The 26005-nt window shown below is 43.1% G+C and overlaps 1 protein-coding gene across 1 annotated transcript; it reads right to left on the bottom strand.

Annotated features, from left to right (window-relative positions):
• Positions 1 to 1452: 1452 nt before the first annotated feature.
• Positions 1453 to 21310, bottom strand: LOC139406759 (myosin light chain kinase 3-like). The gene is made up of 15 exons (XM_071149764.1): positions 20445 to 21310; positions 14619 to 14712; positions 13999 to 14329; positions 13629 to 13855; positions 11686 to 11791; positions 10146 to 10239; positions 9421 to 9530; positions 7401 to 7542; positions 6574 to 6644; positions 6326 to 6454; positions 5959 to 6111; positions 5755 to 5833; positions 5541 to 5591; positions 5292 to 5444; positions 1453 to 4404 (listed from the first exon to the last, which is right to left on the bottom strand). Exons 1-14 carry the CDS (start codon positions 21099 to 21101, stop codon positions 5379 to 5381), a joined length of 2310 nt encoding a protein of 769 aa, XP_071005865.1. The 5' UTR covers positions 21102 to 21310; the 3' UTR covers positions 1453 to 4404; positions 5292 to 5378.
• Positions 21311 to 26005: the final 4695 nt, after the last annotated feature.

Here is a 26005-nt window from a genome sequence, read left to right as displayed (position 1 = left end):
GGACCAGCATCAGGTCTGACCAGCCAAGACATTTACCCCTTAGGCCAGGTTTTCCCAAACTCGGTCCTGGGGCCCCCTTGGGTGCACGTTTTGGTTTTTGTCCTAGCACTACACAGATGTGACAAATAACCAGCTTCTCATCAAGCTTTGAATATTTGAACCAGCTGCGTAGTGCTAGGGCAAAAAAAACTAAACGTGTACCCAGGAGTGGCCCCGGGACCGAGTTTGGGAAACTATATGTTTCACAATGATTACGTCTGTTGGGTGAATAAAAAAAGGTACATCTAAATAGGCATTGAAGAAGTAGTGTTAATGGTTTTGTTATAGCCCCTATCCAGAGAATATGTATAGGGTCCATAAACAGCCCATCCAACTACCTCATCCCCATACTGTATTTATTTATTTATCTTGCTCCTTTGCACCCCAGTCTCTCTACTTGCACATTAATATTCTGCACATCTGCCATTCCAGTGTTTAATTGCTATATTGTAATTACTTCTCCACCATGGCCTATTTATTGCCTTACCTCCCTTGTCTTACCTCATTTGCACTCACTGTATATATACTTTTATTTTTTCTACTGTATTATTGACTGTATGTTTGTTTATTCCAGGTGTAACTCTGTTGTTGTATGTGTCGAACTGCTGTGCTTTATCTTGACCAGGTCGCAGTTGTAAATGAGAACTTGTTCTCAACTAGCCTACCTGGTTAAATAAAGGTGAAATAAAATACCATTTTAAAAATGTGTTTTCTCCATATTTAGGCAACTATGTCGTCTTCAAAAAGAGATATAAAATACTAGAAATATGGTGTTGATTCACCAGGGACTATCAAAGCAATATGATGTGGACCTTAAACAAATCAAGCATGAGCTTGAAATATGGGGCTGCCTCAGTCAGTATGAGTGTTGATTGTTGCCGTCTAATACTGCTCTCTGGTGGCCAGTATGAGACATAAACAAAAGTCTCCAAATGATTACCGATTGATATGCCCTGTACAACAGGGATCCCACAGGGCTACAAAAGAGGGGACATTTGGTTGTGATTCAGCAGTTTTTCTCTTGTTATTTCAGTCACTCAAATAGCCCATGTCAGCAAAACATTTTTAGATTCATAAATTAGTCTAGCGGCCAGCTATCTGAACTTGGTCAAATTACCGACCATGGGCCCCCATTGATTTTTTTACTCACTCAAATATCCTATTAAAAACTGTAAACGTTTCCCTCAACCCTATGGCAAAATTTGCAAAATTGCAGGAAATTAACTCTAAACCTATATTTTTTCTCTCCGCTGTTAAAAGGGGGATGCTAAAATGTTTTGCTCGCAAGGTGGGGGAAACACAAGTTGCCCATCCCTGCTGTAGAAAATAGGAGGATTCTACTGCCTCACGATTTTCCATAACTCCTTTCAATGAACTTTCTCTATACTGTCAATTAAAGTATTGTTCACATTGTAGAGTAAAACCAGGAATAAATCATGTCAGGATTTTTATTTATTTATCTTTCTACATTTCTATCTAGGAATCATCACAGGAAAACAAACTTGTAAAAACAAATCACATATTTTGTAACAATTCACAACGCTTTTCCACTTTGAAAGGGTATGAAGAGAACAACTTGATATCATGGAGGGCACATCTGACCAAGAAATAATCTGACAATCAATCAATATCTGACCAAATAATAATCAAGCCACTATCCATAGGTTGAGAATAGCGAGGCAATAATACACACATTGTTATTTTATTTAGATCTACAGTAGAATTCCTTCAAATGTAATCAGTAGAACACAAATAAATGAATAAACTCTTCTTTTATGTGTTTTATTCTCTCCTGGGTCTAATATACTACTATATACCCTTCTCATGGACGCTAAGCCTTGCGTTTCAAGTTAAATCTGTTTAGGAACCAAGACAACTCATGAACATAAATTCTAACTTCATAGCCTGGTCCCAGATCAGTTTGTGCTCTTGCCAACTTCATTGCTGTCAGTGTCAAGCTACTTATAATTGACATGACAATGAGTGACAAGAAGTTGGTGTGAGAGCACAAATAGACTGGCACTGGTTGAATCAGCGTTGTTTCCATGTAATTTCAACCCCAAAAATCTATGTGATGATGTTGAATCAACATGTAAAACTATATGGAACAAAAATATAAACGCAACGTGCAAAAAATGTCAACAATTTCACTGATTTACAGTCCCTATAGGGAAGTAAGTTAATTGAAAATAATAAATTCAACCCTAATCTATGTATTTCACATGACTGGGCAGGGGCGCAGCCATGGGTGGGCCTGGGAGGGCATAGGCCCGCCCACTGGGGAGTCAGGCCCAGCCAATCAGAATTAGTTTTTCCCCACAAAAGGCCATTATTAAAGACAGAAATACTCCTTAGTTTCATCAGCTGTCTGTGTGGCTGTTCCCAAACAATCCCGCAGGTGAGGAAGCCAGATGTGGAGGTCCTTGACTGTTACATGTGGTCTGCGGTTTTAAGACCGGTTGGACATACTGCCAAATTCTCTAAAACGACGTTGGATGTGGTCATGGTAGAGAAATTAACATTCAGTTCTCTGGCAACAGCTCTGGTGGACATTCCTGCACTCAGCATGCCAATTGCACGCTTCCTCAAAACGTGAGACATATGTGGCATCGTGTTGTGTGACAAAACTGCAAATTTTAGAGTGGCCATTTACTGTCCCTAGCACAAGGTGCACCTATTTTAGAACTTGTTTTCAGTTGGATTAACATTCCTAACAGCCTACCCGACCGCTCGGAGGCGACTGCATGGTCCTAAAGCACACCGTTGCCTGTTTAGTATCACATTCCAATGATAAAACTGGGGGGGACAAAAATGCAATTTCAGAATGTGGGGGGGACATGTCCCTTGTTTCAGCTCATGAAACATGGGACCAACACTTTACATGTTGTGTAAATATTTTTGTTCAGTATAATTGGATTTGTTGTCAACATGAGGGCATTTCGTCTTTTTTTCACCCAACTTTTAACATAAATATTTTAATCTAAATAATTATTGAATTCACGTTAGTTGACAACTGAACCAAATGTAAATCAAAAGTCGAACTGACATCTGTGCCCAGTGGATGGCGACTAACTTCAGTGATAAACATGAATTATTCAAACATATAGGTAGTGTTCAGTAGTATGCCTTCATGGAAGGTGAGAGGGCTACTCCAAATGGCCAAAGCAAAGCAGGGTCAAAGGTCAAGCCAACAGCATGCAAGCACAGAGGTGGTTTTATAGTAAATTCACACCTGTGGTGCCAGGAGAAAGTAACGTTAGCAGCAATGGGAAGAGCAAATACTAAGGAATAATCTGTTAATGTTCCAATTTCAATCAATTAATACAACAAACTTCAATGGGGCAAATGAAGAAGAAATGGACAGTATTGTCAAATGTAAAGAAGAAAAAAAAGCACTCCTAACTCTAGAAACTATGCTAGGAAAATACGAGGAAAATAAATGCTCCCACACCAGACTTTAATTCAAAACCTCTCAAATAAATAAAAAAAAGCACTGGCATGACAAGACTTGGTAAACTAGACCTATGATAAGGTATTTCACATCCACAGTATGCTGAAAATGTACATAAATAATATGATGGGGGTTCCGTTTGTACTCGATAGTGATCCATTAAAGTTCAGGGCATGATGCTTATAACATGTGACTGTGCAAAATACCTTGATTAATTACACAAAACTGTTATGACGGTAGCCATCATATTAACACATACGTTTCTTTATCAAGTAATGTCAAGTTTTAGGTAACCGTTACACCACATTCATTGCAATATGATAAATACTACATCAATACTGGATACAATTTCTACTGGGGGAAAACGGGCACTTTGCTATTTCACGCCACGCCTCATCTTTCATTCAGCAGGATGATGCCTTACTGGGTCCGAGGGGCTGTGCATGATGTCCTCTCAGACTAGAAGCCCTCCTACTAAACCTCATCCCGGGGGCTGCACATGTCCGCTCTGTCCCAACGGGGTTCTTTCAGTTACCCAACTGAAGCTAAGAGAGCAATACACTGGCCCATAAGGGACATTCAGCTGCTGAACAAACAGTTGTTGGCCACCCCACCTGCAATCCCCTCTTCCCTTGTCATGGCAAAGGTTCCTTCTTCTTGTGCTTGCAGGACTGAATGATCGCATGGTGAACCGCACGCCACTGTGGACATTGTTAGCTGGGTTTGTTAGCTGAGAGTCTTTGGTGATGTTGTGACCAGAGTAACAGAGTGGGAGGGGGCTGGGGTTGGAGGTAGAAATGTAACCCTAAACTTCCTGCCGGCCTCACACCCTCCCATCTGTGGCGAGAGCTATAGCGAGCCGCGGTGCAAAGATAACGAATGCGAGGATGTGAGGCAGTGCAGAGAGTAGTGATGTGGTCATCCTGTCTGGGTTGGCGCCCCCCCCCCCTTGGGTTGTGCCGTGGCGGAGGTCTTTGTGGGCTATACTCAGCCTTGTCTCAGGATGGTAAGTTGGTGGTTGAAGATATCCCTCTAGTGTTGTGGGGGCTGTGCTTTGGCAAAGTGGGTGGGGTTATATCCTTCCTGTTTGGCCCTGTCCGGGGGTGTCCTCGGATGGGGCCACAGTGTCTCCTGACCCCTCCTGTCTCAGCCTCCAGTATTTATGCTGCAGTAGTTTATGTGTCGGGGGGCTAGGGTCAGTTTGTTATATCTGGAGTACTTCTCCTGTCCTATTCGGTGTCCTGTGTGAATCTAAGTGTGCGTTCTCTAATTCTCTCCTTCTCTCTTTCTCTCTCTCGGAGGACCTGAGCCCTAGGACCATGCCCCAGGACTACCTGACATGATGACTCCTTGCTGTCCCCAGTCCACCTGGCTGTGCTGCTGCTCCAGTTTCAACTGACCTGAGCCATAGGACCATGCCCCAGGAATACCTGACATGATGACTCCTTGCTGTCCCCAGTCCACCTGACTGTGCTGCTGCTCCAGTTTCAACTATTCTGCCTTATTATAATTCGACCATGCTGGTCATTTATGAACATTTGAACATCTTGACCATGTTTTGTTATAATCTCCACCCGGCACAGCCAGAAGAGGACTGGCCACCCCACATAGCCTGGTTCCTCTCTAGGTTTCTTCCTAGGTTTTGGCCTTTCTAGGGAGTTTTTCCTAGCCACCGTGCTTCTACACCTGCATTGCTTGCTGTTTGGGGTTTTAGGCTGGGTTTCTGTACAGCACTTTGAGATATCAGCTGATGTACGAAGGGCTATATAAATAAATTTGATTTGATTTGATTTGATTTGATCGAGTAGCCATACAGGTACAGCAGTGTTGGTCCAGGTTGGGCCCCGCCCCTGGCCCCAGTGTCAACAATAGGCACCTGCCCGTGTCATCATAAGGTGCCCACAGGGTCTTGGGAGTCCTTTTGGAGGGGAGAAAAGAAAGACTGAATGAGCCCCTGATGTTTGGCACCTACAGTATATTTGTTAATATAGATGAAAGGAAAGTCAATAAGGTTTGTGAGCTGGTTGTCTGGGTGGTTTTGAGGGCTTACCGGTCTAGATTTTCGGGGAGGGTGAGGGTGCGTTGAGTGGCACTTATTTTTCTGTAAGAAAATGTCCAGTGTGTTTACCATGTTAGTGTACTGTGATACAAATGGGTTAAATGCATCATACCAGACAAATCTCAAGGATGGAAAGTAGTGTGTGTGTGTGTGTGTGTGTGTGTGTGTGTGTGTGTGTGTGTGTGTGTGTGTGTGTGTGTTTTACCTTCTGATGCAGGCGGTAGTGAAGATTACGGTCTGACAGCCAGGAATGTTTCAGTGACTGTGAGGCACTCATCCTCCAACTAGGGAACACACCCACAAACACGCATGATTGAAACACACACTATCGCAGGGATAAACAGGTCTACAATTGAATAATAATACAACCTTAGACAGCGCACACAAAGTAACACACAGTAACTTTTACCTATTGCTCTTGATCAGCAGGCGCGCAATGAAGTCTTTGGCCTCCTCAGAGATGTCGGTGAACTCCTCCTCCTCAAAGTTCCACTGACAGGCAAGGATGTTGTTCAGTGTCTCGTTGTCATCGTCACCAAGGAATGGAGACAGACCAGTCAGCCTGGAGGCACAGCGAGAGGTGAGCCACAGTGATGACATTGAGGATAAGTGATCACAAAAGCTCTGACAAAGGCTAGGAGGCTGAAACGTTAGCTATTAATACCATGCAAGCTCCGTTGCGCGGGAGCTTGTTTCCTTTGAATAGTGTTATTTAGGTGTCAGCACATTGAATTAAAACCATGTCGCTGGAAATGTTATTGGTTATGAGGACTCACAGCATGTATGCGATGACCCCCAGACTCCACATGTCTGTGGGGAATGAGACAAATTCATAGTTGATGACTTCCGGAGCTAGGAATTCCGGCGTTCCAAAATTAACCCTCAACTTTTCCCTGGGCTTATACCTGAGACAGGGATGGAGGAGGGAATGAAGCGAGAAGAGTGTTAATAAGAACATGTAGAGAATGCCCCTGAAGAGAGACAGAGAAATAGACCATATATACTGTAGATATGTGTATCTTACCTTCTTGCAAGCCCAAAGTCTATTATTTTGATCTTGTTCGTAGCTCTGCTCACACACAGAATGTTCTCCGGCTAGGAAAGGACACAAAAGAGTGAGACAAAGAAACTAGCTACCTATTCTAAGACAATGACCGAAAGGTGGTGATACAGGCAAGGTCTTCAATAAAGATAAATAGAGAGAAGTGCACAGGTGGAGGAGAAAATGGGAAAGAGATGGATCCTCAAAAAGTTCTACAGCTGCACCATCGAGAACATCCTGACCGGTTGCATCACCACCTGGTATGGCAACTGCTCGGCATCCGACCGTAAGGCGCTACAGAGGGTAGTGTGTACCTCACAGTACATCACTGGGGCCAAGCTTCCTGCCATCCAGAACCTATATAATGGGCGTGTCAGAGGAAGGCCCAAAAAATTGTTAAAGACTCCAGTCACCCAAGTCATAGACTGTTCTCTCTGCTACCGCATGGCAAGCGGTACCGGAAAGCCGAGTTTAGGTCCAAAAAGCTCCTTAACAGCTTCTACCCACAAACCCATAAGACTGCTGACCAATTAATCAAATGGCCACCCAGACTATTTACATTTACCCCCCTCCCCCATATACAGCCTCGCTATTGTAAACTTATTGTGTTACTTTTTATTTTATTTAGTACTTCAGTTTATTTAGTAAATATTTTCAAAACTAGATTTCTTGAACTGCGCTGTTGGTTAAGGGCTCGTAAGTAGGCAGTTCGCAGTAACTTCTACACCTGTTGCATTCGGGCGCATGTGACAAATAAAATGGGATTCGATTTGAATGGCAAACAAAGACCTAAAGTGTGTGTCATATACCTTGAGGTCGAGATGTAAGATGTACATCTTGTGCATGTACTGTAATCCCTCACAGATCTGTCTGATGAACAGCACCGTGTCCAGCTCTGTCAGGTTGTAGTTCTCGTCGATGATCCGGTCAAACAGCTCCCCTCCATCCACACTGTGTAGAGGTGAGAAATACAGTCAGGCACATTCTGGATGGTAGAGCGGAGAGAGATCCCGTCACACACAGGAATATAGACCGGTGATATATGGTGTAGCGCAAAGAGGAGAAACACACACACTTTAGATACTTTATTTGAATCTTCAAAATCACACTACAAACGGAAGGATTCAAACATTTCAAAGGACACAGATACAAACTCATATACAGTGCCTTGCGAAAGTATTCGGCCCCCTTGAACTTTGCGACCTTTTGCCACATTTCAGGCTTCAAACATAAAGATATAAAACTGTATTTTTTTGTGAAGAATCAACAACAAGTGGGACACAATCATGAAGTGGAACGACATTTATTGGATATTTCAAACTTTTTTAACAAATCAAAAACTGAAAAATTGGGCGTGCAAAATTATTCAGCCCCCTTAAGTTAATACTTTGTAGCGCCACCTTTTGCTGCGATTACAGCTGTAAGTGGCTTGGGGTATGTCTCTATCAGTTTTGCACATCGAGAGACTGACATTTTTTCCCATTCCTCCTTGCAAAACAGCTCGAGCTCAGTGAGGTTGGATGGAGAACATTTGTGAACAGCAGTTTTCAGTTCTTTCCACATTCTGGATTGGATTCAGGTCTGGACTTTGACTTGGCCATTCTAACACCTGGATATGTTTATTTTTGAACCATTCCATTGTAGATTTTGCTTTATGTTTTGGATCATCGTCTTGTTGGAAGACAAATCTCCGTCCCAGTCTCAGGTCTTTTGCAGACTCCATCAGGTTTTCTTCCAGAATGGTCCTGTATTTGGCTCCATCCATCTTCCCATCAATTTTAACCATCTTCCCTGTCCCTGCTGAAGAAAAGCAGGCCCAAACCACGATGCTGCCACCACCATGTTTGACAGTGGGGATGGTGTGTTCAGCTGTGTTGCTTTTACGCCAAACATAACGTTTTGCATTGTTGCCAAAAAGTTCAATTTTGGTTTCATCTGACCAGAGCACCTTCTTCCACATGTTTGGTGTGTCTCCCAGGTGGTTTGTGGCAAACTTTAAACGACACTTTTTATGGATATCTTTAAGAAATGGCTTTCTTCTTGCCACTCTTCCATAAAGGCCAGATTTGTGCAATATACGACTGATTGTTGTCCTATGGACAAAGTCTCCCACCTCAGCTGTAGATCTCTGCAGTTCATCCAGAGTGATCATGGGCCTCTTGGCTGCATCTCTGATCAGTCTTCTCCTTGTATGAGCTGAAAGTTTAGAGGGACGGCCAGGTCTTGGTAGATTTGCAGTGGTCTGATACTCCTTCCATTTCAATATTATCGCTTGCACAGTGCTCCTTGGGATGTTTAAAGCTTGGGAAATATTTTTGTATCCAAATCCGGCTTTAAACTTCTTCACAACAGTATCTCGGACCTGCCTGGTGTGTTCCTTGTTCTTCATGATGCTCTCTGCGCTTTTAACGGACCTCTGAGACTATCACAGTGCAGGTGCATTTATACGGAGACTTGATTACACACAGGTGGATTGTATTTATCATCATTAGTCATTTAGGTCAACATTGGATCATTCAGAGATCCTCACTGAACTTCTGGAGAGAGTTTGCTGCACTGAAAGTAAAGGGGCTGAATAATTTTGCACGCCCAATTTTTCAGTTTTTGATTTGTTAAAAAAGTTTGAAATATCCAATAAATGTCGTTCCACTTCATGATTGTGTCCCATTTGTTGTTGATTCTTCACAAAAAAATACAGTTTTATATCTTTATGTTTGAAGCCTGAAATGTGGCAAAAGGTCGCAAAGTTCAAGGGGGCCGAATACTTTCGCAAGGCACTGTATATACCTGTATATATACAGAGAATAAGAGAGAGAGAGGGAGACCCACTATTCCATGACGAGGATGATGTCGTGGTGTGACTCGAAGGCAGCGTAGAGCTGGATCAGGTTGGCGTGATTGAGTTGGTTCATCACCTGGATCTCATTCTTCACCACGTCCTGGGAAACAGGCCAATACTTTAGACACAGACAGACAGAGAGACAGAGAGACAGAGAGACAGACAGACAGACCCAACAAGGTCCGTTTTTGAGACCTACAGCACCACACAGAAACTTGAGCCAGCTACGGCTTTGAGCCTGGTTAACTACACTTTATGAATATCTGAAATGACAACGTAGCCATTCAGCGATGCACTGCAACAGACATCTATCTGATGGCTATCTCATCTCACATGTCACACTAAGCTGAGATGAGACTGACTCATGTGCCGTGAGTATTAGGGGGGATTAAGCTATATCTATTTAAAAATGTTTCTCTATTCTTTATGGCGTTGTGCTATTATAAAATATCCTTCCATCTTCATGGAGGGGACATTGGACACATACTGTACAATTGACATAATGGCCCCTTTCCAAATGGCACTGTACTCCCTATGTAGAGCATTGCTTTTGACCAGGGCCCTGATCACAAGTAGTGCACTAGATAGGGAATGGGGTGTCATTTAGGACATACGAATTCTTTACAACATATGCCATCGATTTCTGAAATATATACCTGGGAGGCCTCTATTAAAGTATCTGTTTCAGGTCTAATATTTAGATCAAGGTCTTTACCTTCTCTTTCTGGCTCCTGGCTTTGATAATCTTGGCAGCCAGCATCAGTCCAGAAGAGTTCTCTACGCATTTATGGACTTGTCCAAAACGTCCCCTATGGACCCAAAGTCACAAACAGAGAAACACGTTCATAAATAGTGATGACACCCTGTTCTTTTTGTCTAGGCTAAGGATAGTACAGTAATAACCTTATAGTAATGTTTATTTTCTATATCAGGCTTTTGGGGTTGTCATTGTAGGGCGTAGGCACGGCAAACACACTCTCTCTCTCTCTCTCTGTAATGACGTCAATCAGTAATATAAATTATGTGTCACTATTGCAGCTATCTGGGAGATGTGTTAGCGTGCAGAGCAGTAATACAGTATTCAGCAGATACAGAGCCTGGTTTTAACACTGGCTGACTGGCTGGTTGCATCAGAAAGGCCTGTCTCACACACATGCACACTGGTTTTAACACTGGCTGACTGGCTGGTTGCATCAGAGAGGCCTGTCACACACACACACTGGTTTTAACACTGGCTGACTGGCTGGTTGCATCAGAGAGGCCTGTCACACACACACACACACACACACACTTACTTTAACACTGGCTGGCTGCATCAGACACCCCTGTCACACACACACACACAGTGGTGTAAAAACACACACACACACACACACACACACACACACTGGCTTTAACACTGGCTGGTTGCATCAGACACCCCTGTCACACACACACACAGTGGTGTAAAGTCCTTAAGTAAAACTACTTTAAAGTACTACTTAAGTCATTTTGGCGGGGTACCTGTACTTTACTATTATATTTTTGATTACTTGTACTTTTACGTCACTACATTCCTAATGACAATAATGTATTTTTTACTCCATACATTTTCCCTGACACCCAAAGTACTCGTTAAATTTTGAACGCTTATAAAAATGCTTCATTTGTAAATTATGTTTGAGTCTTGGAGTGTGCCCCTGGCTAACCGTAATTTTAAAAAACATTGTGATGTCTGACATGCATAATATTAAGGAATTTAAATTATTTACACTTTTACTTTTAATACTTAAGTATATGTAAAACCAAATAATTGTATACTTTTACTCAAGTAGTGTAGTTGGTGACTTTCACTTTTACTTGAGTTATTTTCGATTAAGGTATCTTAAATGTTTCTCAAGTATGACAATTGGGTACTTTTTCTACCGCTGCCTGCACGTACTCACACACACTCTGTCATTGCGTAATAAATGCCCCCTGGGCCGTCTAATCATCTGCCATTGAGAAGGCATTTAAAACAGCTCTGGAAAATACTGTAACTGGCCCCACCACAAGTGTGAGATTTCCCCTGATTTCATTCCAACTGGGGGGGTTGTTTCACATACTGTGGAGTAAAAATAAATGGCCTGACTGTGATGTTGTGAGAGCGGAGGTTGGGGGTTTCAGTGTAGTGTGTGTTTGTGGGTCTAATTGAACTGTGAGTGTATTATGGATTCACTGCCTGGGCCTGCCATCCTTTCTCTCTCCATGTCTCTCTCTCTCTCCTCCCAACTCACCCTCCAAGGACCTCCTCTCTGTTAATGGCGTAGAAGGTAGTAACCTGGTGAGGTTTCGGAGTCACGATGCGGTGGTCAAAGGGGGCTGCTGGCGGAGGGCTAGAGTCTGGAGAGAAGAGAGAGAGAGATGGAGGAAAGGGATAAGGGATATCATGGACATGGGGAGAAAGGGTGTGAGGGGACAGAAGTGAGGATAGGGAGGAGCATACAGAAGACAGATTCCTTTCTTAGTAACCAAACAGATCATATGGCGTAATGCCAGCATTTCATAATCCAATATGCCAGCTGTGTCATGTGTGTGAAGTTCATACATGCATGGTGTTAAAGGGATACCTTGGGAATTTGGCAATCCATTTCCCCAGAGTCAGATGAACTCGTGGATACCATTTTTATACCTCTGCTTGCAGCTTGGAGGAAGTTGCTAACTAGCATTAGTGTATAGTCTGGAAGTCTACAGGTACAGTTGAAGTCAGAAGTTTACATACACTGAGGTTAGAGTCATTAAAACTCGTTTTTCAACCACCACAAATTTCTTGTTAACAAACTATTGTTTTGGCAAGTCGGATAGGACATCTACTTTGTGCATGACACAAGTAATTTTTCCAACAATTGTTTCCAGACAGAATATTTCACTTATAATTCACTATCACAATTCCAGTGGGTCAGAAGTTGACATACACATAACCTGAAAGGCCACTCAGCAAGGAAGAAGCCACTGCTCCAAAACCGCCATAAAAAACCCAGACTAGCGTATCGTAATTTTTGGAGAAATGTCCTCTGGTCTGATGAAACAAAAATAGAACTGTTGGGCCATAATGACCATTGTTATGTTTGGAGGAAAAAGGGGGAAGCTTGCAAGCCGAAGAACACCATCCCAACCGTGAAGCACGGAGGTGGCAGCATCATGTTGTGGCGGTGCTTTGCTGCAGGAGGGACTGGTGCACTTCACAAAATAGATGGCATCATGAGGTAGGAAAATTATTTGGATATATTAAAGCAACATCTCAAGACATCAGTCAAGAAGTTAAAGCTTGGTTGCAAATGGGTCTTCCAAATGGACAATGACCCCAAGCACACTTCCAAAGTTGTGGCAAAATAGCTTAAGGAGAACATAGTCAAGGTATTGGAGTGGCCATCACAAAGCCCTGACCTCAATCCTATAGAACATTTGTGGGCAGATCTGAAAAAGCATGTGCAAGCAAGGAGGCCTACAAACCTGACCCAGTTACACCAGCTCTGTCAGGAGGAATGGGCCAAAATTCACCCAACTTATTGTGGGAAGCTTGTGGAAGGTCACCCAAAACGTTTGACCCAAGTTAAACAATTTAAAGGCAATACTACCAAAAACTAATTGAGTGTATGTAAACTGAGAATGTGATTTAAGAAATAGAAGCTGAAATAAATCACTCACTATTATTATTCTGTTATTTATGACATGTCACATTCTTAAAATAAAGTGGTGATCCTAACTGACCTAAGACAGGAAACCTTTACTAGGATTAAATGTCAGGAATTGTGAAAAACTGAGTTTAAATGTATTTGGCTAAGGTGAATGTAAACTTCTGACTTCAACTGTATCTACTAGCATAGGCTATTGAAATTTCCTTTAATTTCCTGTATTCTGGGCACGGAGACATTAACATGTTATACACAAGTTAATCTGGCTCTGGGAAAGTAGTCAGAAGTAACCCTTTAATGTAATGTGATCTGTGGGTTGAGTGACTGAAAGTCTAAGTCTAATGTCCCTAACTAGAAAGTTTCTGAATGTTTATCAGACTGCTTGCCCATCCAGGGTAATATCAAGATACTTAACTTAATTTACAGAAAATATCTCACTACCCTATTTTATTTTAGGAATGTTGCCAGAATGACAACAAAAGTCCAAATTAGCTTTGTTTTCAAACATTTGCCAGTTTCCCATTCTGAAAAATGATGAACCTTACCAATGATATACTCTTTTGGCTGTCCATCATCCACCTCCTCTTCCTTCTCCGTCTTCTCTGCCTCTGATTGGGCAGCCTGAAGCTCTGAACCCTCAGGAACTCCTTCTTCCTCCTCTCCCCCCTCTTTCCTTTCCTCCACTCGACTCTTTTTCAAGTTATCTTTCACCCAATACTCCTCTTTGATTCCACGTTTACTGCTGGCAGCCACCTCACCTAACTCCGCAGAACTAAATAACAAACAAACATCAAAACAACTATCAATTGTGTTAAGCAAGTAACTGCCAGTAGTTATTTTGGTAAGCGAATACAGAAGTTGAGATTTACAGTCATAGTAGTAATGTCATAAGATGGGTTGAGTGTCGAAAGGTACCTTCCTAGAGGTTCTGATGACTCTTTCTCCCCTCCTTCCCCTCTCTTCTCCCCGTCTTCCTCTTGAACGTGCTCCACCTTAATCTTCAGTGCCTCTCCCTCTCTTCCCTCCTCTTCCTCGGGGTCAGATTCACCAAATATATCCCCCTCCCCTTCTTCTCTGGCCCTCTGCTCTTCCTCCTGCTCAGGGGTTTTCCTCTTCTCCTCCTCTTCCATGTATTGGACAACAGGGATGTGGGGCATGTCCAGAACCACCCCATTACCATGGGAACGCTCAGCATTCTGCCTGTTGAGCTTCTCTACCTGGTCTAGAAGGAGGGCCTCTACAGAGTCTGAGGAGGGACAAACAGAGCAGACAACATCATGCTTTGGGGTAGATTCACCCCATCAACATCTTTATTTTCCTGAAACAATCATCCTTACTTTCAAAGAGCAGCCTTCATTGGATGTGTATTACCAAAGAGCACTCCTGCTCTAGTTCATTTATATTTATTTGACTTCATTGTATGTGTCTTGCCAAAGAGCACTCCTGCTCTAGTTCATTTATATTTATTTGACTTCATTTATTCTGCTTCATTGTGTTAAAAGTTGAGGTGAAGTTTGTGTGTCTATCTCTGCTACCTGATGCATCTGGAGGCTTCTTCTTCTGGGCTTTCAGGCACTTCAGGCTGAGCTTGGCCTTGTCCTTCCCATCCCTCATCCCATTGCCCTTCAGCTGACAGGGAGATAGGAGGAGACATAGAAACATTAAACTCTCATAGCAAACCGAAGAAATCCCCATGAAAAGCTGTCCGTTTAAGCTAGATATATTTGTTTTTTTGCATGGGCTGCGTTTCAATCCCCCACATCCTCCAATGTCGGCCTTCTGCATCTTAGCTAGAAGGTGGCCGAGCTACAGCTGTGTTTGTCAGACCAGAAGACATGTCCGAACGGTTTGGCCTACAAACTAATAGGGAAAGGTGAGACTCTCATGGACTCTTACATGTCACCTGTTTTTCTCAAGAACACCAACAAGCATCACGCGACTCCTCTGAAGTCGGTACCGCCGATCTGCCAACTTCTGTTTGTATCGTCCGAACAGTATGGGCTACATACTAATATGACCCCTCTATGGAAAAGGTGAGTCTCGTTTTGCTCTAGAACACCCACCAGCCTCAAGACTCGCCTGAAGGCAGCCTGGTACCACTAAACAAAACACGTGCGAAGTATACAGCGCCTTCAGAAAGTATTCACACTTCTTGACTTTTTCCACAGTTTGTTGTGTTAAAAAGTAGGATTCAAATGGATTTAATTGCCGTTTAATTTTTTTCGTCGATGTTCTATACAAAATGCTCTGTAAAGTCAAAGTGGACAAAAAATAGGAACATTTGTGAAAAAAATCATGAAACATAAAACACTAATATATCTTAGTTAATGCTATGAAGTATTCAACCCGCTGAGTCAATACATGTTAGAATCACCTTTGGCAGCGATTACAGATGTGGGTCTTTCTGGGTAAGTCTCCAAGAGCTTTCCACACCTGGATTGTGGAACATTTCCCCATTTCTAATTTTCAAAATGTTTCAAGCTCTGTCAAATTGGTCATTGCTAGACAACCTTTTTTCAGGTCTTGACATAGATTTTCAAGCAAAGTTAACTATGTGACTGTTTTAAAAAGTCACCATTGGCCTCATGGTGAAATCCCTGAGTGGTTTCCTTCCTCTCCGGCAACTGAGTTAGGAAGGACGCCTGAATCTTTGTGGTGACTGGATGTATTGATACACCATTCAAAGTGTAATTAATAACTCATAACTTCATGCTCAAAGGGATATTCAATGACTGCTTTTTTTTTTTTACCCATCTACCAATAGATGCCTTTCTTTGCGAGTCATTGGACTCCCTGGTTTTTGTGGGTGAAAAAAATTCACTGCTCGACTGAGGGACCTTACAAATAATTGTATGTGTGTGTGGTACAGAGATGAGGTAGTCATCAACAAGTAATGTTAAACCCTGTTAGTGCACACAGGTTGAGTCCATACAACGTATTATGTGACTTGTTAATGCTATGATAGTGAATGTAAAGAGAAGGGAGTGATGGAAAGAAATTTAGAAGGGAAAGATTTGAGACTCCAAAAGTGTTGGCACATTCGTTTCCACCTCCCATTACCAACAATTTGCACATATGGCCAGGGTGCTTTAATTATCTGTGAAAGCTATTAGTTCAGATTCCATGCATGTATTATATAACAGAGTGTGCATACAGCAGCACATTTCTGTTAGCAACAGTTAAGTTGTATCTTTCACTACTCATAAACATATGCAGGTGTTTGTAGCCTTTGCTACGGTTGCCATCATAACTGAAGCATGGTTGTCATGTCGGACAGATCCTCTCCTCGACAGGAACAGTACAGGGCTATCATGTCATCTCAGTGTGTGTGTGTGTGTGTGTGTGTGTGTGTGTGTGTGTGTGTGTGTGTGTGTGGCGTGTCTAACTAGACTTATGGGGACCAGAAGTCCCCACAAGAATAATTAACAAACAAAAACTGGAAAGGGTTAAGGTTATGTTTTGAGTTAGGGTTAGAGGTTAGGGGAAATAGTATTTTGAATGGGAATCAATTGTGTGTCCCCACAAGGTTAGTTAAGCAAGACTGTGTGTATGTTTGTGTGTGTCAAATGTTATTTTATTTTATTCGTCACATGCGTCGAAAACCAACAGGTGTAGACTAGCAGTGAAATGCTTCACTCTGGTCCTCCCCAACAATGCAGAGAGAAAGAAAATAGAGAAATAATAGAAAAGTAAATACGTAATAATAAAAAAACAAAAAATGCAATATGAGTAATGAGAACATGAATACAGTGCCTTGCGAAAGTATTCGGCCCCCTTGAACTTTGCGACCTTTTGCCACATTTCAGGCTTCAAACATAAAGATATAAAACTGTATTTTTTTGTGAAGAATCAACAACAAGTGGGACACAATCATGAAGTGGAACGACATTTATTGGATATTTAAAACTTTTTTAACAAATCAAAAACTGAAAAATTGGGTGTGCAAAATTATTAAGCAGTTTAGCAGTTACACCAGCGGGCCCCGGTGGAAGTAAATTAGTAAAACAAAAGCTTACCTTGACTTGGAAGAGTTCCAGTGTTGGATAGTCATAGCCAGATAGCTAACATAGCATCCCGTCTGTTTGAGCCGGGTGTTTCAATATTCTAAACTAGCAAGCTGCATTAGCTAGCTAAGAAAATGAAAGTGGAAAAAAATATTGCTAGCACCCTCTTGCTCTCGCGCTCTCTCATCTTCTTAATTTCTGAAGAAATTGATTTGTTCAAAACTATTCAACTATTCTCTCTCTCTCTCTGAGTCAACTACTCACCACATTTTATGCACTGCTAGCTAGCTATAGCTTATGATTTCAGTACTAGATACATTTTCTGATCCTATGATTGAGTGAACAACATGTCAGTTCATGCTGCAAGATCTCTGATAGGTTGGAGGACGTCATCCGGAAGTTGTCATAATTACTGGGTAAGTTTATGGAATGGGGGGAGAACCATGAGCATCCTAGGTTTTGTATTGAAGTCCATGTACCCAGAGGAGGACGGAAGCTAGCTGTCCTACGGCTACACCATGGTGCTACCCTACAGAGTGCTGTTGTGGCTACTGTAGACCTTCATTCAGCTCTTTTGTCTTGCTGACGCTGAGGGAGAGGCTGGGATGATGGTGTTGATGTGAGCCCTGACTTTCAAAGCATTTCATGGCTACAGATGTGATTGCTATGGGGCAATAGTAATTTAGACAGTGTACCATGGCATTCTTGGGAACAGGGACTATGGTGGTCTGCTTGAAACATGTAGGTATTACAGACTTGGTCAGAGAGAGTTTGAAAATGTCAGCGAAGATACTTTCCAGCTGGTCAGCGCATACTCTGAGTACATGTCCTGGCAATCCATCTGGCCCTGCAGCCTTGTGTATGTTAACCTGTTTAAAAGGTCTAACTCACATCGGCAATGAGCATGATCACACAGTCACCCGGAACAGCTGGTGCTCTCATGCATGGTTCAGTGTTTCTTGCTTCAAAGCGAGCATGAAGGCATTTAGCTCGTCTGGTATGCTCACGTCACTGGGCAGCTTGTGTCTGGGTTTGCCTTTGTAATTTGTGATAGTTTGCAAGCCCTGCCACATCTGACAAGAGTCAGAGCCGATGTAGTAAGATTCAATCTTTGTCCTGTATTGACGCTTTGTCTACATGATGGTTTGTCGGAGCATGTAGCAGGATTTCTTATAAGCTTCTGTATTAGTGTCCCGCCCCTTGAAATCATCAGCTCTAGCCTTTAACTCGGTGCTGATGTTACCTGTAATCCATGATTTCTGGTTGGGATATGTATGTATGGTCACTGTGGGGACAACATCGTTGATGCACTTCTTAATGAAGCTGGTGACTGATGTGGTAAACTCCTCAATGACATTGGATCAATCTTGGAACATAGTACTTCCGGTTGGAGTTTTTGCTTGTAAGCAGGAATCAAGAAGATAGAGTTATGGTCAGATTTTCCAAATGGAGTGTGAGGGAGAGCTTTGCATGTGTTTCTATGTGGAGTAAAGGTGAGCTAGGGTTTTTTGCTTCTAGTTGCACAGGTGACATGTTGGTGGAAATGAAGTAAGACGGATTTCAGTTTTCCGTAATTAAGATCACCGGCCACTAGGAGCACCTCTGGATGAGCATTTTCTTGTTTGCTTATGGCCCTATACCACTCATTGTATGCGGTTTTAGTGCCAGAATCAGTTTGGGCAGTGAATAAAAAATGGATGAAAACTCTTGGTAAATAGTATGGTCTACAGCTTAACATGAGGTTTTCCAACTCAGGCGAGCAGTACCTCGAGACTTCCTTAATATTAGAGATTGTGCACCAGCTAATGTTAACAAGGAGACACACACCTCCCCCCTTGAGATTACCCGACGCTGCCGTTCTGTCCTGCCGATGCATAGAAAAACCAGCTAGATGTACAGTATATTAAACACGTCCGTGTTCAGCCATGACTCTGAGAAACATAGGATATTACAGTTCTTCACGTCCAGTTGAGAGGATAGTCTTGAATGAAGTGTGTTCTCCAGTGAGTGTGTGTATGTTTGCCAATAGAACGGAGGGTGGATGCGGTTTATGTACTCGCCAATGTAGTTTTGTCAGGGTGCCTTCACATCGGCCTCTCTAACGCCGCCTTTTTCTCTTCCGAGTCTTGGGGATTAAGGCCTGGTCCCGGGTGAGTAGTATGTCCTGGGCCTCTGATTCGTTGAAGTAGAAATCTTCATCCAAATCATAGCTATTCTGATGCCGAGACGCTCTTTTCGGTCATAGTAAACAGTGTCAGAAACATTATGCCCAAAAATAAAAAATCATGATCAATGCAAAAAAAAAAAAAAATAGCCGAATTGTTCAGGAGCCCGTAAAACGGTTGCTATCAATTACAGGGGTACATGCCATGTCCCAACAAGAGCTACTGAATCTGCAGAAATCAGGTATAAATGATACCGGACTCATGTGTGCACATCACGCACACAGACAGAGTACAGTATTGTTCAGTTCACACAAACTTACAGACACACAACGATAAACACACAATGTAAATATGAAATTAGCCTGAATACATAAGCACAAAGAAAACAGACACATGGTATGCGGTTCGACATTGGTTAAACCTAAAATATGTTGGCTGCTTCTAAAGTGTTAATAAAATCAATACCAGTCATCTAAAAACCCCACGAGCACTCCAGTTGCCTTTAGTCCTAGGTTGGGGCAATATTATCTCAGCCTTGAGAATAGGACTTCCATACAATGGTTGAAGGATAGTTAAATGACTACGCATGGTTGACATGCACAGTGTAATGCTGGATATGTGGAGATGCCTCCACAAAGCCAACTGTCCAACTGGTAGACTGATGAATCATGAGAAGTCATGTCACACATTCAGAGAGTTATCCACTAACACAATTATCCTCTATAAATGTCTGGCTCAGTCTCTGACTTCTAGACTCCTTCACTGGACACTGAATTTAGCTCACATAATGCTAAGGAACCCTAATATTAACTCCCAGAGATCAATCATTTTTTTTCTCATTTCACAGACACTATAGTCCTCTCCAATGCTGTGTAGACGATATGACCAGGGTTGAATATGGACATTCAAAGTTTTGAGTGGTGATTCAAGCTAGCGAAGCCTCAAATGAAGATACAAAGAGGACCAGCAATGGCGTGTGTCAGCCCTGATATTAAGATACAGAGCCCTGGCTTCAATATACAAATGGAGGAAAAAAAGGGTCAGCACTCACGTGATTATGATTTACAATTGAAGCTTTTAAATAATTCTCTTTCATAGCAACGTGTCTTTATACACCGCACACTGGCATGCGTTTCAGCTAACGCCTTCCTCGGGGCGTGTGTGGTGTGTGTAGTGTCCCATACAAACTCACCTTCCTGGCTTGTTTGGCCTTAGCCCCCTTACAGCCTCCAGGCTTGTTAAGCAGCAGCTCAGCCAGCAGAGAGCTCTTCACCACCTCACCGATGAAACCGATGACCTGATGCATTCCCTCCACCAGCCTCTCCACTCCCTCCAGCCTCTTCCCCTGCTGCTCCACTCGCTGGCTGGCCTCCTGCACCACCCCCTGGAGCACCCTACAGGCCGCAGCCACCTCCTGGGCCTGACCCTCCACCTCCACCCCCTGGGTCTGGGTCTTACCCTGGGTCTGGCCCAGACCTCCAGCCGACCCCCAGGCTCCGGACCGGAGAGAGGCCACCTCCCTCCCCACGCCCCCCAGGTCCCGGGACAGGCCGTCCAGCCGGGTGATGACAGTCTCCTGGAGGTTAAGCAGACGCTCCATCTGGCTGCTTAGAGAGTCCATGCGGCTTTCAGTCTCAACGCACCATGTAACAATGACCGGAGAAGAGGAGGAGGAGGAGGAAGAGGGTGAGGACGGTGTCTGGGGTTGTTTGTCAGGTCCAGTGGGTGAACGTATCAGCTTTGTCCCGGCCAGTTTCTGACCATGAAGAGGGTTGGGGTCGTACACCTTGGCAAGAGAGTTGACCAGACTGGAGCTCATGGTGGGTTCCGCAGCAGAGCGGTCAACCATGGTCAATGGCTGGTTAAACCGTAATGTAACCACCTGTGTTCTTCACGCACAGCAGCTACGGTAGGTCTTCCCTGCTCTTCTCAAACACAAGCAACTTCCATCCTTGGTTAAACAACAGTCAATGGTTGGTTGAAATGACATGTAACCCTCCTCGTCCTGTACTTCCTCTAAATGGGAACCCAGGGTGATTGTTCCTTTTCCTTATCTTAAACCAGCACCTCTTTCTGAGTCCAGTCCACTAATTACAAGATGATACTTTTTCACTCCTTCACTCAGCAGCTTGCTCGTCTCTTCCCTGCTCTCCTCAAACACAGAAAACTCCCTCTGTGGTTATAGTCCAACCAGAAAACCGTCAGATCGTCCAACCAATTGACCGTTTGACCACTGAACTCTCTTCACATTGGAATAACGTCTAATAAGTCCAGTTCCAGCTTGTTAATGAAGAACAATGAAATTAAAATAATTTCCTAAAGACAAAAATACAGTCAGAGGAGACTGTGAAGAGAGACAGAGAACAGAGAGAGGTGCCAGTATGTCCTCTTTTCTACACAGCTCAACAGAGGTGGAGTTTTATGAATAGAATGGGGCAGAGAGGGTGTCCTCCGAAATACAGTGCAGCCCGCATCTGACGTCAGGACCTCACAGTGGTGAGTGGCTAGTGATGGGCACTAGAGGCTGGGGGTTGAGCACTGGTGGGTGCGGAGGGGGATGCATGGGATATCTGTGTGACATCTGAGATGCTCCAAAAGCTTCCAGTCAGATGTCACGATCCTGAGAATGTTCTTTTGAAACACAAGCCACGTCTAAAAGACAAATCAGCCAACATCCAAATACAAAAAAATAGAAATACTAACAGCCGCTGCAGTGAAGAGTGAAAAAAGTGAGGGACAGTTCAGACCATTTGAACCCCGTTGGTTTGAACACAGGAAGTTGATTCTTTAATGGCTTGGTTGGTGTGTGAGTTGTTGCTCTCACAGTGTGTGTGTGTGTGTTGAATGCATGTGACAGGTGGGAGTGCATGCAAGGCCACTAAGACTCTATTAACTCTTCTGAACCTGTGTTACAAACACAACACATCGGGAGTATTTCTGAACCTCTCCAAATGCCAACCGGTCATTTCCAGGGTCAAATCTTTCCTGGAGAGCCTGCCTTCCACTGATCTCAGCGCAAGTCTCGAGGCCTAATTCACGTTGACATTAAAAGTTCTCAATTAGCGACTATGATGAGACGAATAGTATAATTGCTGAGTGAATACAAAAATGAATAAGAGACAAGAGGGGTTAAGTAGGTTTCCAACTTCTTTACTTAAAGTGATAGTTCACCCAAATTACAAAATGACGTATTGATTTCCTCAGTTTGTAAGCAGTCTATGGACAAGGTATGACAGTAATCAATGCTTTGGTTTAGTTTCCCTGGCATTGTTTCCACATGCTAACGTTTGAGCATTCGTGGCACAAATCCCACTGTAAGTCAAGCGATGGGTATTAGCATTTTTCGCGTATCATATTCACATGATCTAAAAGTGACTTTGTTAAGCTTCACTGTCAATTTGAGATACTTTTGGATGATTTAGACATGATGTGCGAAAAATGTCATATCGGTCTTGTGACTACAATCGGATTTGTGCCACAAATGCTAAAATGTTAGCATGTGGTAAAAGTGCCAGGGAAACTAAACCAGGGTTACTCATCAACTAAACCAGAAACTACACCAGGGTTGCTCATCAAGACCAAGAGACAAAGTCAATGCACAATGGTTATTTTAATCTAGATCATCTGTATTCTGCACACCATCCTGTAACACTATACACCATCAGCTATCCCCTCAGTCAGCCCACGGTAATAGACTGACTTCACAACATGGGAGGAGGGACTGGGAGCATACCTCAGCCTGAACACAAGGCTACAATAATAGCCTCAGATGAAGAGGAATAGAATTAAGCCGCGCTAGCTAGTCGTGCTAAAATAAAGGTATCTGTTACATTGCATAAAAGGTTCAGACTACACCGTATGAGATAGCTTAGCATAGCCACTGCTACATAATTAGAATTCAGTTTCTGGTTACATATAGGAGATAGTGTAGCATAGCTTAGCCACTAGCTACAAGACATTAATAGCCATTGTAGATTACTTATCAGGTAGATGACTTGTCTAGAATGTGAAGGTAGAGAAGGAGAGACATCCGTAAGAGTGGACAAATTATCAGAATATAAACACACACACATGCCTAACATGTCCTGTACACTAGCCCCCTCAACCCACAGCCCGTCTCTCAAGCCTGACGTTATGTGTCACTGGCTTGTTTTTCTTTGTCACTAGTATGTACCGGTATGTCCTTTCATGGTCACTGGACTGTGTCAGTGACGTCCAGATATGACACGTTCTTCATTCTGAATGACCTCAGAATCTGATTTCGTTGAGAGATTATTGCCATGTAGAGGTAGCTAGTGATGTCAGCTTTGTGAGCTGCTCGCTGACCGACGGGCTACACACTAAATTGGCCACTCATGCCACTCACACACACATTAACACACAAACATAAACACACAACGACCTGTTTCCCAGGATTATATTATGTAACTTTGCTTATGCCTTCAAGACAACTTTTTCGGAAAAGAAGTACCCATAAGCCGGGTTTTCTGGGTAAACGGTGCCTTCTGACCCTGTGGTATGAGCAGTGGGACTGACTTCTCCTCCTAGCCCCGACACATGCATGCACACATGCGCATACACACACAGACCAAAGCCACACTGAGAAGGCCAGGGTGTTAAAAGAATAATAACTCCAGCCATCCTCAGTTACCCCTGGTGAAACTTGAGATACTTAAAAACCAAAACTCATAACAGGATTTAGAAACGTACTGCACATACCTAACTTTACAAACTACCGCCAAGCAGTCCTCAAAGGACAGTCTAATGCAAGTCAGCATACTCGATCCTGGTTCTCACCTGCAAATAAATCTTAAGTGTCAATCAAACAGTAGCTAATTAGCTGGATTAGTCAAGAACCATCACTCATCTTTCGCTCCAACTGGAGTCAGAGAGGGTTACGCAGAATTAGAAGTCAGATTATATTTTAATGGAGATACTCCTGTCCTTCCTTCCCCGACCACTAGAGATCAGGAGAGACACACAAACTCTCCAGGATGCTACAGAACTGGCCTCGTCGGTCACACCGACTGAATCGTTTAAGTACATGGTAATCCATTGGTGTCCCTGGAAATGTTGTTAACTAATCACACATCAGAGGGTTATAGTTGGCTCTGTAGTCACGTGGTTGAATAAGAATAGACTACAAACATCCCACTGGGTACAGACGTCAACATCTAGTTTTGATTTACATTTGGTTGAATTTAAAAGTGAAATTAACAAAAAATGTCACCATGTCATTGGATTTAGGTAAAAAAAAAACTGGGTAAAAAAAATGATAGAATACATGCCCTTGCATTAATGACTTTTTGAAATTCCAATCAGTTTTCCACATTGATTCAATGTCGGCACGTTGAATTTTTAGGTTGAAATAACGTTGAAACAACATTGATTCAACCAGTTTTTTCCCCAGTGGGATCGCTTGTCCATGTTCACTGATGTCTTCTTGTATATCCCTGTCCTCTCTGAATTCTCTCTGTCTCTATCTATCGGTCTGTCTCTTTCAAATCTAGTCGTCTATCCGTCTTTAAAAGCCCAACGCGCTGACAGCCCATAAAGTGGGACTGCAGTAGAATAGCTCTTTAACTACCTACTGTAATCGTGTGTCAGTCAAAAGCTCAATTCAACCGTTTTCTCTCCTCCCTCTCTCTCTGCACTTCCTCCTCCCATCATCCCTCCTCTTTGTCCAGTGCTACATGGGTGATGTAAGAAATAGACACTCTTCTGCCCCTTTGACACTCACCTTCCCTTCCCTCCCTCGAAACCCTCAAAATGTCTCCCTAGCTTCTACTCCTCCCACAATCTCGCCCTCCTTCACACTCACTCGGTATGTTTGCCCATCCTCCATACCTCCCTTCCCATCTCATCTCGCTATCATTGGCCTTAGGGAGACATGGGATGCGGCTGGGCTGGTCACATGACTCCGGGTTGTTGGGGAGACACACACACACACACACATAGACCACAGGCAAGAGCTACTAAACACACTCACTTTCACACACACGAAACACAACTGGCACAGTTTGTAATTTATTGCATGAGATACTGCAAGACTACATACATAGTAAGCGATAGAGGAACCTGTTTCTATGTCTGTGTGTGTATACGATGTCCTGTATGTGCATCTGCACAGGGTGCATCTGTTTGTGCTCTGAGTTCTGACCAAGTGTCAAGCAGCAAGCCAAGTAGGTGCCAGGCTGATCTGCGCTAGTAATGAGTTACACAAACGTCCCATTACCAGACACCAGAGACACACTGGTGTAACACAGTTACTCTGGACCCCCGCAAGGTTGGAGTTCGAGCCCTCCACCCCTCTCCCCCCTCCACAAAGTGTAGACTACCAATCACTGTCTATGGTGCTGAAATTGTGAAATGTCTATGCGGGGGCATATCTATTGAATTGATAATATGGTTTCTTTAGTGCCCGGGCAAGTACAGCTTTTCTTTAGCTAATGGATAAGTGTTGATTAACAGGCCTATTTGGTGGTCATATTCTTATGTTAAGCCTAACATTTCACAAAACTACAGAGACTTGTGTAAGTATTCACCCCCTTCACCCTCACACAGTGTAGGAACATAATTTTTTCACATTGAGGTTTATTTTTCCTTGTATAGTTAAACCGTATCTTATCTAATAGGGAGCAAATAGATTTCGGACTGTCAAGACAAGAGAACACATAAGAGGCTATAGACAAGACTTCAGCTTTAGTCGCTCTAGACAAGACTTCAGCCTTAGTCACCAAAACTCTTCCTTGA

The sequence above is a fragment of the Oncorhynchus clarkii genome, chromosome 4, assembly GCF_045791955.1.
Source record: "Oncorhynchus clarkii lewisi isolate Uvic-CL-2024 chromosome 4, UVic_Ocla_1.0, whole genome shotgun sequence".
Classification (NCBI taxonomy): Eukaryota; Metazoa; Chordata; class Actinopteri; order Salmoniformes; family Salmonidae; genus Oncorhynchus; species Oncorhynchus clarkii.
The sequence above is the reverse complement of the archived record's forward strand: the minus strand, read 5'-3'. Positions and strand labels throughout refer to the sequence as shown.

Excerpts from the sequence above, each read along its gene's own strand:
- LOC139406759 (XM_071149764.1), bottom strand. The coding sequence starts at position 21,101 with ATGGTTGACCGCTCTGCTGCGGAACCCACCATGAGCTCCAGTCTGGTC. Across the intron at positions 5,592-5,754 it reads ACTACCGCCTGCATCAGAAG|AAAAATAAGTGCCACTCAAC; the intron begins GTAAAACACACA and ends ATTTTCTTACAG. Across the intron at positions 5,445-5,540 it reads CTCCCCGAAAATCTAGACCG|GGGCTCATTCAGTCTTTCTT; the intron begins GTAAGCCCTCAA and ends GCCAAACATCAG.